The following is a 12,342-nucleotide window of genomic DNA, read 5'->3' as shown; positions in this document are numbered from 1 at the left end:
ACTCCTAATCAGAATGAAGAAATATTTTATCTATAAATACTAACAACTATGAGTGAATAATACCTTTTCTTTTTTTGAAAGAAAGAATAAAACATCTTCATAGATTTCAAGACGATCACGTTCCGATATTGCATTCCAGACTTCCATCTCTCCAAACATTTGCTCTGCTTTTCTAGTAAAAAAAGTAAATGTTACTCTACTCAATAAAAATTAATTTTCAGCTATTTTAATTTTATGGTAAGCCTAAAACCACCCAACGAACACTCTAAGTTCATGAGTATATTATACAGGAAAACTTTTGGATAATTAAGAACAAAATAGCTTAGGCTTCCAGTCCTCCTTAGTGATGGGGTGGATAATTTTTTTAAGATTTATTTATTTGAGAGAAAGAGAAAGGAGGAGGAGGTGGGCGAGAGAGGCAGGGAGAGGGAGAGGGAGATGGTGAGGGAGAATCCCAAACAGATTCCCAGCTGAGCCAGGAGCCTGATGTGGGAATCCATCTCATGACCCTGAGGATCATGACCTGAGCTGAAACCAAGAGATGGACGCTTAACCTACTGAGCCACCCAGGCGACCCAAGGAGTGGATAATTCTAACTGAGCCATGTTTTGTAGTCAAGACTATTATTTCTTAGGGTAGCTACAGACACTAACAAACTGTCCATGGAACCAAATTATAGACTTCAAAAAGTTGCCCAGAAATTTAGATAATACATAAAACAGGACTATTTAAAGAAATGAAGAATCTTTACCCTAATGCTTTTCTAGAAAACTGAGGAAAATAACAAAGTACATGTGGAAAATGAACTTAACTTATTGCAAAAATGTTAAATTTCAATTTATATATAATATACAATTAATATATACACATATATATATTTTTTTAAAGTAGGCTCCACACGTGGAGCCCAACGTGGGGCCTGAACTCAAAACCCTGATAGACCTGAGCTGAGATCACGAGTCAGACGCTTAACCAACTAAGCCACTCAGGTGCCCCTCAGTTTTTATATTAAATAGAAAGGAGTCAGGCTTTAATTATTACCTTCAGTCTACCCCTCTTTTGTTCTAGTCCCTAGTTAGTAACTCAGTAAGTCTATAAGTTAAATTCCACATTTAACTATTGATTTGTACCTTATAAAACTGCCCCACTCATAGTCATTTAGCTTTAATGAGCATATACTTTGGATTAGTTACTACACTTGACAAAAAGTCTGACAAGGAAACGGTGCAGTAAACATACACTATGCATTATTAAAAATCTTACTTGTATCTGGTTGTGGAAGTCATTTTCTCATGATTTTCAAGAAAACGCTGAAAGGATTCCTTAGCCTCTTTGTATTTTGATCGTGCTTCTTCTTTTTCTTCTTTCTCTGTCTGGACTTTGTAAGCATTAAAGGCTTGCTTTTTTTCACTCAACTTTGCTAAAGCACTAAATAGAAAAAATACCATATAAGAGTAAATGAAGACAGGATGATCAAATGTCAATGCTTTGAAAAAAAAGATTTCATTTACTAATCAAAATTTCAGTAAGATATTAAAAATTAAGAAACAATTACAGAAAATAATTTCTACTTTAAAATCTGTACTCAAATTGTATGACAAGCTTTTTGGCTTTTTTGGTTCATATCTGACATATAACAACTGTTCTTGGTATCTAAAATAAGAGAAGACAATGAAAGTTAAAAATTACATTATTTTACACAATTTTTAATTTGTAGGGTTGGAAAAGTAAAAAACTTCAAGTGTTACCTGTATCGTGGATCATTAATGATCATTTTCATAGCTTGTTCCCATGAAGCATTAGATGGTACCCGCTGAAAACCATTTAATGACAAAATTAAAATTTTGCAAATATTGTAAAAGTCATACACCAGGAAATAAAGTATAATACTCACTGCAAACATCAAGCACTTCCCTTTGCTCAAGTTTGAAAGAGATCTAATAATTTCTTATTGAACCAAGGCAAACCTGGGTAATATACATATAGACCAAAAAGAAAACTTAAACTGATATTTAACAGAGCAAGAATACTTTTCTTAAGACTTTCAGTTAAAAGATAAACAATTTTTATGAGTAAAAAACATTATACTAAATACAGAGGTAGAATGTGCTGTGTAGTACTGTACACAAGAATTTTTTTGATGAAAATCAGTTTCACAAAAATATTCTTCAAAAAAGGCAAATTTTGTTCATTTTTGCTTACAACAGTTTATGAAATTACTATTTTCAACAAAGGCATCAAGGTACTGACTGCATTAAACAGTAACTTCATTTATTAGATAATTATTGTATGTCATATAAAAATCGTTAATACCTTTTCTTTCAATAATTCTTTAAACGCTTGCTTTGCCTCTTCCTTTGTATTCCAAGTATAGGTTTTCTTTGCTGGTTGGCTTTCCTCCTCTTCTTTTTTGGGAGTAAAACTAGAGGGAAATTCAAACACTGTATTTATAATTTAAGTAAACATTTGCCTCACTTAGAAAAACAATGTTTTCATTATTTGTTTGATATTGAGGTTAAATTTTACAATTTTAGAATAAAGTCTCCTATATGAATCCTACACACTTAACTAAACATAAAGACATAAAGGTAATGTAATTTTTTCCTGAAAACATTCAGTTATTAGGACCTTGCATGAGGGCTTCTAAAACAAACAATTACACTAAAACATAAGTTCCACTAGTCCACAAATGAATACTCTTAAATGGTCTATAAAACTCACCCAGTGTCTTCATTTCAGTGCCTTCGTAAGTAAGGATTTGGGCAAGTGTGCATGAATATAAAAAAGATGCTGAGGATCTAAATCAGGATGGAAATACTACAACTCATGCACCAAATCTAGCCCATTGCCTGTTTCTGTAAATAGTTTTACTCATGAGTTTATATATTGTTATGGCTTATTGTGTGCTACCATAGCAGAACGACATCATTGTGACAGAATTTATGATCCACAAAACTGAAGTATTTACTCTGATAATTTACAAAAAAAAGTATGCCAAACACTGACCTCAAACAAAAAGAATTAACATATCCAAGAATTATCAACTGTACTAGTTTGGGGGTCTTTATGAAAAGGTCATATAATCCCTTCCTATATACAGGGAAAAAAATGCAGAAAACAAAAACTAAGTAGAAAACTTAGGGGAAGATACTGGAGCAAATACTAACAACCACAAAAAATATATTCACACCCTCTGAGTCAAGTAACCTTACTTTGGGAAATTTATTTAAAATCATCAGAAATAGTATAAAGGGCCCAGTCAAAAATTAACAGCTATAAATGGTCTATACTAGGGTAAATAAAATAGAAAGATTATAATGACTCAGGCATTTAAGGAAATACTAGAAAGAAAATAAGCAGGAAATAATTGTTCACTGCTAAAATTACGAGAAACAAATTACTATAGAAAAAAATAAAGGATAAAAAGATGTAAAAAAATACCATCCCCAAAAGCTTAAATATCTATCAGAACACTGAAATTTATGTATAAGTAAATAATAATATGCCATCATTCAACATGATGGGGTATCTTTATAATGTAAAAAACATCAGATATAGGTTTAATATATATATATGTGTGTGTATATATATATATATATATATATATACACACACACACACACACATAATGCATGTATTTTTAAATGCGCAGAAAAAGGGCAGAAGGACAATGTCTGGCAGGTTCAGTTCAAAGAGCATGCAACTCTTGATCTTGGGTTATGAGCTGGAGCCCCATGTGGGTGTAGAGATTATTAAAATAATAAAACAGGAGTGTGTCAGTGGCTCAGCTGATTGAGCATCCAACTCTTGCTTTCGGTTTAGGTCATGATTTCAGGATCCTGAGATGGAGCTCCATGCTGGGCTCTGGGCTCAGAGGGGAGTTTGCTTTCCCTCTCCCTTTACCCTCCTCTCCTGCACGAGTGTGCATGCCCTCTCTCTCAAATAAATAAATCTTTAATAAAATAAAACTTAAAAAAATAAAAATAAAAAAGGGCAGAAAAATATAAGTAAAATGTTACTCTTTTATGCCTTCAAATATACCATATAGATTCCTTTTTCAACTTCTAAACATCAGAAAAAATTATAAAGCTCTTTTCAACTTTGGGAAACGTACATAAGAAAAAATCTAAAAAGTATATTTACAAGAAGGAGTTGGGAGATGAAATGAATATGCTTAAATATTAAGATGGGTGATCATATTTGGAATTTGACACCATGGTTAACAGTTTTTTTAAAATATATGTGGGGGGGGGGGCGCCTGGGTGGCTCAGTTGTTAAGCATCTGCCTTTGGCTCAGGTCATGATCCCAGAGTCCTGGGATCAAGCCCCGCATCGGGCTCCCTGCTCTGCGGGACGCCTGCTTCTCCCTCTCCCACTACCCCTGCCTGTGTTCCCTCTTGCTGTGCCTCTGTCAAATAAATAAATAAAATCTTTTAAAAAAATAAAAAATAAAATATATGTGGACATCATTAAAGTCAGGAAGCATGGCTCAAGGTTACTTTTTTATCTATATAAATCACAGCCATATGAAATACGACCAGATGATAGGGAACACAAGTACATGTGAGCTATAAACTGACAGACGCAGCTGTTTTGGCATATTAAAAAGCTGTAGCAATTTAATTACAGTAACAGTTTTCCTTCTACACCCTACTAAGTATTTTTGTCTATGTTTTGCTTCTATTTGTTAACATCAAACTATAGCACTTTTAGGGCTGTGCTAAGTCATATCTGAGACTGTCTGTAAAATAAAGTAATACTAATCCTGTATTTAAAATTTTGTTATTTTAATAATCATGGCTTTTTTTGATTTAAAATTACAGCACCACAACTGATGTATCTTGATTACTAAAGTGCTTGGTACCTCAATTTAAATTTGTGCCTCACCCTCGATCTCTAAATTCTGCTTCCTAAAACTTCTGAGGATTAGTTTTTCAACAGTTTAAGAGCATGACCTCACAAAATTCAGTCTTGATAATGATTCATTATCTAATAAAGGCTCATGTTTTGATTCACAAAAAAATTTTAAAAATATTTTATTTATTTGACAGAGAGATAGAGAGAGCACAAGTAGGCAGAGAGGCAGGCAGAGGGAGGAGAAGCAGGCTCCCTGCTGAGCAGGGACCCTGGGATCATGACCTGAGCTGAAAACAGCTGCTTAACCAACTGAGCCACCCAGGTGCCCCTCTTTTTTATTTTATTTTATTTTATTTATTTATTTGACAGAGAGAGCACAAGTAGGCAGAGATGCAAGCAGAGGGACAAGGAGAAGCAGGCTCCCCGCTGAGCAGGGAGCCCGATGCAGGGCTAATTCACAAAAAAACTTTTAAACACTCAATGGCCACCATGTAAACTGGCAATTTCTTGCATTAATGAAGTCTGGTACTGATGTGCAAAAGACAAGTCACCGAACTTACTCAGCTACAGTTTCCTGCTTAGCTGTTTCTTCTCCAGTATTACTGGATACTTCCATACTCTGTTCCTGAACAGCAGGAGTACTAGTAAGTTGTGTTTGTTCTTCAGTTGAAATTGTCACTGTATTCTCGTTATCTACAACGGTAGCAACAATCGAAGTAACTTCTGGCTCAGGAACGACTGGGCCAGTTCCACCGACAGTGTTTGAAGCAGAGGTGGAAGCACTGGCATTGGCTGCGGCGGCGGCAGCAGCGGCGGCGGCGGCGGCGGCAACAACAGCGGCAGCGGCTTCTGCAGCAGCCATGGTGCTCATGGTGGTCGGAATTTCTGTTGTAGGAACCGGGGCTGTTGATGTTGTGGTGCACTCCTCTTGCTTACTATGTATTAAAAAAACAACAAAAACCGGGTCATCTCATTAAGTAATAATCAGAAAGCCAAACAATACTAGTTTTTATCATAAAATCAAATGAGTAAGAGAAACTAAAAGGGAGAAAGGCAATGTGGCAAACTATTAAGCCATTTGAAAAGATGAAAAACACAGAATGACATTGGATTACTTTGATTTAACTGAGCCAACATTCAGGTTAATATAGGATAGGGACTCATGCAACACTCTACACTTCCAAAAGTCCAATAATTGTTTTCGTTCACAAAATGCCCTACTATCAGACTGTATTATACATCATAAAATTTGGCCTATATCATAAATTTCTATAAGAACTTTAAATTTTATCCATTTCATATATTAAAAGGGAAACCTGAATACAGGAAGACATATATACTTCATCCATTCCCAAATTAAATCAAACCAAATTTTGAACTTTTCTACAACACAGCCTTCTTAACTCAAAGGATGCAATCCAAACTCCAACAATCACTGTCTAGTAAAGTGTCATTTGTATATGTTGAGTAAATATCCTTCTCCTGCCCCCAATCTCCAAGGACATCAAACCATCAGGCCCGACATGTTAAATACTATTTATACTATAAAGCAAATAGTTAAAGCAAGAATGCTATATACAGGAGATACCAAATTTGTAAATTGTACTGACGCCCAAAATTGCTTACCTGCTTTCTTCAGCTTTGATCATTGCTATTAAAGAGAAAAAAGCAAAGTTACATATGACATGGTTTTTAAATACAATCACTGAAAACAAACATTAAAGGGAGATAAACAGAAGTTTCATACAGTAAGATTTAATTTGCCATCCAAAAAAACAAACTTGAGCAAATTCGTGCTCCAAAGTTGCAGGGTAGCAATTAAAGAATGAAGACAAATTTAAACAATAGCAGTTTTTAGGAAAGTTTCTCTGCACACTGCTCCTTTCCCAAAGGCTGCTGGCTATTGCAAAAACTCTCTGAAAATATCTGTATAATTCTGGATTAAAACAGTATTTTCCCCAAGGGTAAAACTAACTGATTTTTTTTCTAAGATACCAAATTCAAAATGAGACCAAATTCATATCATGAAATTCCAGCACAATATACTAGCATTGACAGGTAGATAGACAGTTATACACACCAACTGTTTTGTAGTAGGGTTATATCAGAAATGAGCTTGATATTTCTTACATGAATAAAATGGGAATCTACCTATCTATAATATTATTATTAGCCAATGCTAGTGTAGAAATTTAAAGAGCTTTAAAGATTTGCATTCAATATTTCAGCTTTTTTTCCAATTAAATTTTTCTTTATGGGTAACAAAAATATTCAGCATCTTTAGGGAATGGTGGTCCACGTAAGTGATAACAAAGCTGAACTTTATGAAAGTATTTTAAAAACTTAACCCCCTTTAATGGAAACGATTTCTGAAAGTATGTTTAGGATGTCTGACAAAACATACTAAAGGAGTCTTCATTACTAACATAAATTAACATATTTTTCAGATACAATGATGATCTAAGCTAATTATGTGACACAAGAAAAAGGTAAGTAGACTGAAGACCACTGTTCTTTTAGGCAATTTTTATTCTCTTTACTGTCAGATGTCATTCCACACTGCAGACTACTTTATTAGCCCCATTTCTAAAAATCTGCTTCTAAATCGATAATTTATGATACCAGATTCTATTAGAAGCGAGAGTAAAAGCACTAAATTTTCAATTCTCACTCTAATCTCTGCTCTTTGAAGAATTGGGTTTCATATTAATAAGGTAGTATTTCCAGGTTCTCAGGATTATTCTGAATAGTTGAGGATAATGAAAAATACTCCCTCTGTAAGTAAAGCATGGCATTTTGTTTAATTGTCCCGTAACATAAAGGCTATTTTGCAATGTTGTGCTAAAATAATAACAGCATTAAATGTATAGTCTGATAATAAAAAAATTTAAACTGAACTCAAGGCTCTCTGCTATCTGCTATATGAGTTAAGTCACATATTGCACATATGTACCAACACACACCCGTTGTATTTAGAATTATTGTACATGATGTCCTTATTCAATTTTCCAATGGTAAATTAATTTTTTTTAAATCAAAGTATAATTTTAAAAGTCACAAGCTCATTTATAATATAACCCTTTAATGAATTTTTAATTAGAGGTTTCTCACTGCAGATTTATCCAATCATGGTTAGTGAACATTAGTAACATACTTTAAAAATGTTAAATAATGACAGAAAATGAATTATCAAAGCAGCTCACCATGCAGGTTTGATTTTGTAATAAGACTTCCAGCAACAATGGTATTCTGGTATCCTAGTTTCAGTGGAATCAAATCAAATAAAAATCTATTTAAAATCTATAGAACTGATATCTAGAGCAACAAGAAAATAAGAGCCCATAAAACTGTTACACCATTTAAAATGTTCTAATCATTTTTTAAAAATAAGACCTGTGTCTGAACAATCCTATTTATGAAGGATTGTTTCAATGTGAATGACATAGATATCTAAAAAAAGTAACATTAAAAATTATTTTTTTCTGTGTTACCTTCAAGATCCTCAAGTTCTTTAGGTTTGGCCCAGCGGGATTCTTTTGTTTGAGAATTATAATAGTAAGGCTTTCCAGAGTCAGATTTGTATTCCTTCCAGGGACATTTAGATAAAAGTTGCTAAAGGGAGATAGAAATCCTCAGTAATGTATTTAGCATCACTGATCATTCACATTACGGTTTCACTAAATATTATCAATCTGTACAAATCAAATGCTTTGAAGATAAGCCACCAATTATAGAATACTTAGTAGGTGATATTATATTAATCTTAGCAATAATACTGCAACATCCATACTATTATTTCAAATTTATACTGTTACTTACAGAAAGTAACTTGTTTAAGATAATACACCTAATTAAGGGGCAGAGGCAAAATTCAAAACCAGGTCTAAGTAAATTTCAAATCCTATTTGCTGGTGCCATTTACACCCCCCATCACAGGTGAATTTATCATATGCGTTTCACAGACTTCTCAAATACTAACAAAAGTAGGAAAAACATAAAAACTGGGAAAAAGCAAAATCTGGTTTACCCATGCTTAGATATCAGTTTTATGGCTAATAATTTATTAAACCTATGTGAACTATCTTATGTAAGGAAACAGTAAGTATGATATATTTAAAACCTAATATATAAAACTGGTTAGGGTGGCATGAGAATGCTACTGAAAACTCCTATTTAGACGGTGTCTTAGTGATGATATTTAAGGAAGAAATAACTACCTATATCAGTACTGGGATAAAAAAAAAATTAAGTCTATGCCAACCTCCCATCCCAAGTGCTGCTGTGCATTTTAGTGTGGTGGCCTGGAAAATATTTTTATATCCTCAAATTCCTTAATTAAGAGGGAGAAAAATAAAGATATGCTGCCAACTTGGAAAAATCTTCAAGTGTGGCTTGAAATGCCAGATCAACTCTTACTTAGGACTCCAGAGTTCCTAATTAAACCATTTGCAATAAAGCTTACGCAGTTTAGTCCTTCAATCTAATTTCCACACTGTATACTGTGAATGATAAAATTTGCAACACAAAAATACACATACTTTCAGGGGCTTTTTCCACAAAGACAATTTCCCACTCTAACAGAAGGATACTTATATTTTTAATTTAATTCCATCTCCATTACCCCAAACTCACTGGAAATGTTTAAGAATTCACTGGAGGACATTTGCAATCACCTAGGTTTGCTATAAAGGGAAAACAGTTTAAAATGGGATTTTAGGGATGCCTGGGTGGCTCAGTGGGTTAAGTGTCTCCCTTTGACTCAGGTCATGATCCTAGCATCTTGGGATCAAGTCCCGCATCAGGTTCCTTGCTCAGTGGGGAGCCTGCTTCTCCCTCTCCCTGCCGCTCCCCCCGCTTGTCCTTTGCTCTTCCAATTTATTCTTTAATCCTTCTTAATTTGATGCCATCTGGTAAGGTTTACTGAGCAGGGGCAAAAATCAGTAAACAAAATTGGTCTGCCTTCTAACAGTCAATTACCTATAAAATCCTAAGAAAAACATGACTCAATCTATTTAACAATCCCTAATTTTAAAGCCTCAAACTTTTACCTCAGCAGGTGTTTTCAGATCATCTGGTTTCTCCCAAGTAGACTGTTTTGTTTCAGTATTGTAGTAGTAAGTCCTTCCATCAGGTGACTTATGCTCAGTCCACATTGATTTCTAAAGAAAAAAATTACAAAAAGATTTCAGTTATTTAACAGTACTGAGGTTTTAGAATCTCTCTCTTCTACAAAGTATCTCACAAGTTTAAGGATAGGACCGTTTCTCTTAAGAATGGTAATTTTGTAACTAACACACAAAAGATAATCTATGTGCAACATAGTTTATCTTAGCTATGCCTTACAGCTAAAATATATGAAGTAGATGCTATTGTATAGGTGGACTGATCATGACTCAACAACTTGAATTCAGAGAATATTTACATCAAGTTAGACAAAGTTCTAGACTGACATGCCGTAAAGATGCAGCTGTCAAAACTACAAAGGATGGGTTTTGGATAGTCAAAATTTAACAATCAAGGTGAAATTTAACAGGGATAAAATGTGAATCCAAATGCCTCAAAACAAGATGGGTGAGAAAGTTTTATGTGACACTAGTTTGATACAGAATATAAGTCCACTCTTGGACTTAGAAGAACTACTAAGAACCCACTAAAAGTTGCTAGTAAAACCTCAGGCATCAATAAACATGATGCCTCAAATAAATGCTGGTTAAGAGTTTTACAAGGTTCCCATACATATACACATAAAATAATAATAAAGAGGGTGGGAAGAAAATTTGAGAGGTGATAGGTGTCTGTGGTCTTGGTGGTGACAGTTTCTCAGGTATGCATTTATTCCCCAAATCATCTGGTTGTACACATTAAGCATGTACAGTTTTATAAGTCAATCATACCTTAATAAAGAGGTTGTTTAAAAAAAAATTTTACAAGGAATTATGAATTACTGAATGAGATCAAAGGTTATTAAGTCCAGTTCCAAGTACCAGATTATTCAGATAGTAACAAAGTATGCTTGAAAGAGGATTAGAGAAGATCTATATCACATTTCTTCAAATCTAAGACAAAACACTGTAAATATCTCTAAAAAAGAAAAAGTAAAATCATCTTTGAACTATCACATGCTTTTTAACACTCAGACTTTATGCTACATTTCTGAAAGATATATTCTTAAGACACTGATTTTTATCACAATTCAGTTTTTTGAATAAAAAGAAAGGCAAATAAAATAAAATAGTTCAGCTGTTCCTTAAACTTCACATTGAGACCATTTTGTGTATGACAGTTGCCAACATCCATTATATTCCACACAGTTTCATCCCCTTTGCTATCAAAAATATTGGTAATGCAGCATTAAAACAAAAACAAAAAACTAAAAACCACAAACCACCAGTACTTGTTCTTAACTATCTTCTGTTCATACTTAAAGGTAACCTTTTTTTTTCTTCCTTATTAACTTTATTGAGAAATAGCACATACCTACTTTTGATTTCTGCTTTGGGTATGTGGCTCAACACATATCATTTCATTGCTTTTTCTACTCTCTCACCACAATCATTTTATTCCTAAGCTGATTAAGAGTGCCATGCCATTACTTCTAGAACTTTCTTTCAAACCACTGACATTCATTCTTCTGATGTTGGCACTTTTTGTTGTTCAATCATGCACAACTAAGCCATAACTGCTGTCTGGAGAATGGAGATCATAAGACACAATGGATTATAGGATGAATCGCAATTTCAGACATGTTCAATGGTCAAAGCAAATATGCTAAGTGATTTAAGGAACATTTGCAAAAAAGGTGGGGATAGAGAATAAGAAAAGGGGACTTAAGAACACAAATTAATGTGATTTTCACACAAGTAGATGAGGAAGATGATTATTATCTAAAACTTCTGAGAAGAAAATTGGAGTTAATGTGAAGGAATTTTAAACAGCCATTAGAATTGAGAGAAAAAACTTGATAAAATTTAAGCTGTTTGATAACAAAATGTTTATCTCTTCTTATACAGATTAAGTCCTCTCATATCACTATTTACAAAGTGGAATCTGCATGGTATAGAAAGATAGTTCAAAAAGTATATTAAATTCTTTAACTTGTTCTAGCACCGTGTGCAGGATAGGGCAACTACAATCTCTCTGGAGCAAACATTATAGTAACTGCTGGAAAATATTTGGCTTGCTGCCACTTTAACATCTAACCAAAAGATGATGTGATTTAGAGATATATGAAAGCTTCAACTGTATGAGTATTGCTTTATTTGACAAATTAAATCCTGCTAAGGTAGACAGAGGTCTATATTTCTTTCATATTTAAAAAAAAAATGAACTCAATAGCATCTCAGGACTGCACTAAAAACGAATCTGTTAAGTTCCAAAATTATATTTAAACTTCCCAAGTAACATCTGCTAAAGGGCATTCAGAAAAGAGGAAGTTCACCAGAAATAAACTCATGAGAAAATGGAATTAAAAACGGACAAGGTACA

At 33.7% G+C, this 12,342-nt stretch overlaps 1 protein-coding gene across 8 annotated transcripts in view; it reads right to left on the bottom strand.

The window, feature by feature from the left end:
• Positions 1-12,342, bottom strand: part of PRPF40A (pre-mRNA processing factor 40A) — a 55,185-nt gene that overhangs the window by 13,392 nt on the left and 29,451 nt on the right. For 4 of the 8 annotated variants that reach the window (XM_028113069.2, XM_028113070.2, XM_028113073.2 and 1 more), the window contains exons 6-14: positions 9,906-10,016; positions 8,349-8,469; positions 8,061-8,114; positions 6,484-6,508; positions 5,418-5,792; positions 2,314-2,422; positions 1,749-1,813; positions 1,264-1,428; positions 64-172 (exon numbers count right to left, since the gene is read on the bottom strand). In XM_028113069.2, coding sequence (XP_027968870.1) covers positions 64-172; positions 1,264-1,428; positions 1,749-1,813; positions 2,314-2,422; positions 5,418-5,792; positions 6,484-6,508; positions 8,061-8,114; positions 8,349-8,469; positions 9,906-10,016 — 1,134 coding nt within the window. The remainder of the gene's footprint in view (positions 1-63; positions 173-1,263; positions 1,429-1,748; positions 1,814-2,313; positions 2,423-5,417; positions 5,793-6,483; positions 6,509-8,060; positions 8,115-8,348; positions 8,470-9,905; positions 10,017-12,342) is intronic. The other 4 variants (XM_028113071.2, XM_028113072.2, XM_028113076.2 and 1 more) reach the window with 1 other exon arrangement.

Source organism: Eumetopias jubatus, unplaced genomic scaffold, assembly GCF_037043125.1.
Source record: "Eumetopias jubatus isolate StellerSeaLion01/CBP00866 unplaced genomic scaffold, mEumJub1_p1.0 scaffold_3, whole genome shotgun sequence".
Taxonomy (NCBI): Eukaryota; Metazoa; Chordata; class Mammalia; order Carnivora; family Otariidae; genus Eumetopias; species Eumetopias jubatus.
This window is presented reverse-complemented; position numbering and strand designations above follow the sequence as displayed.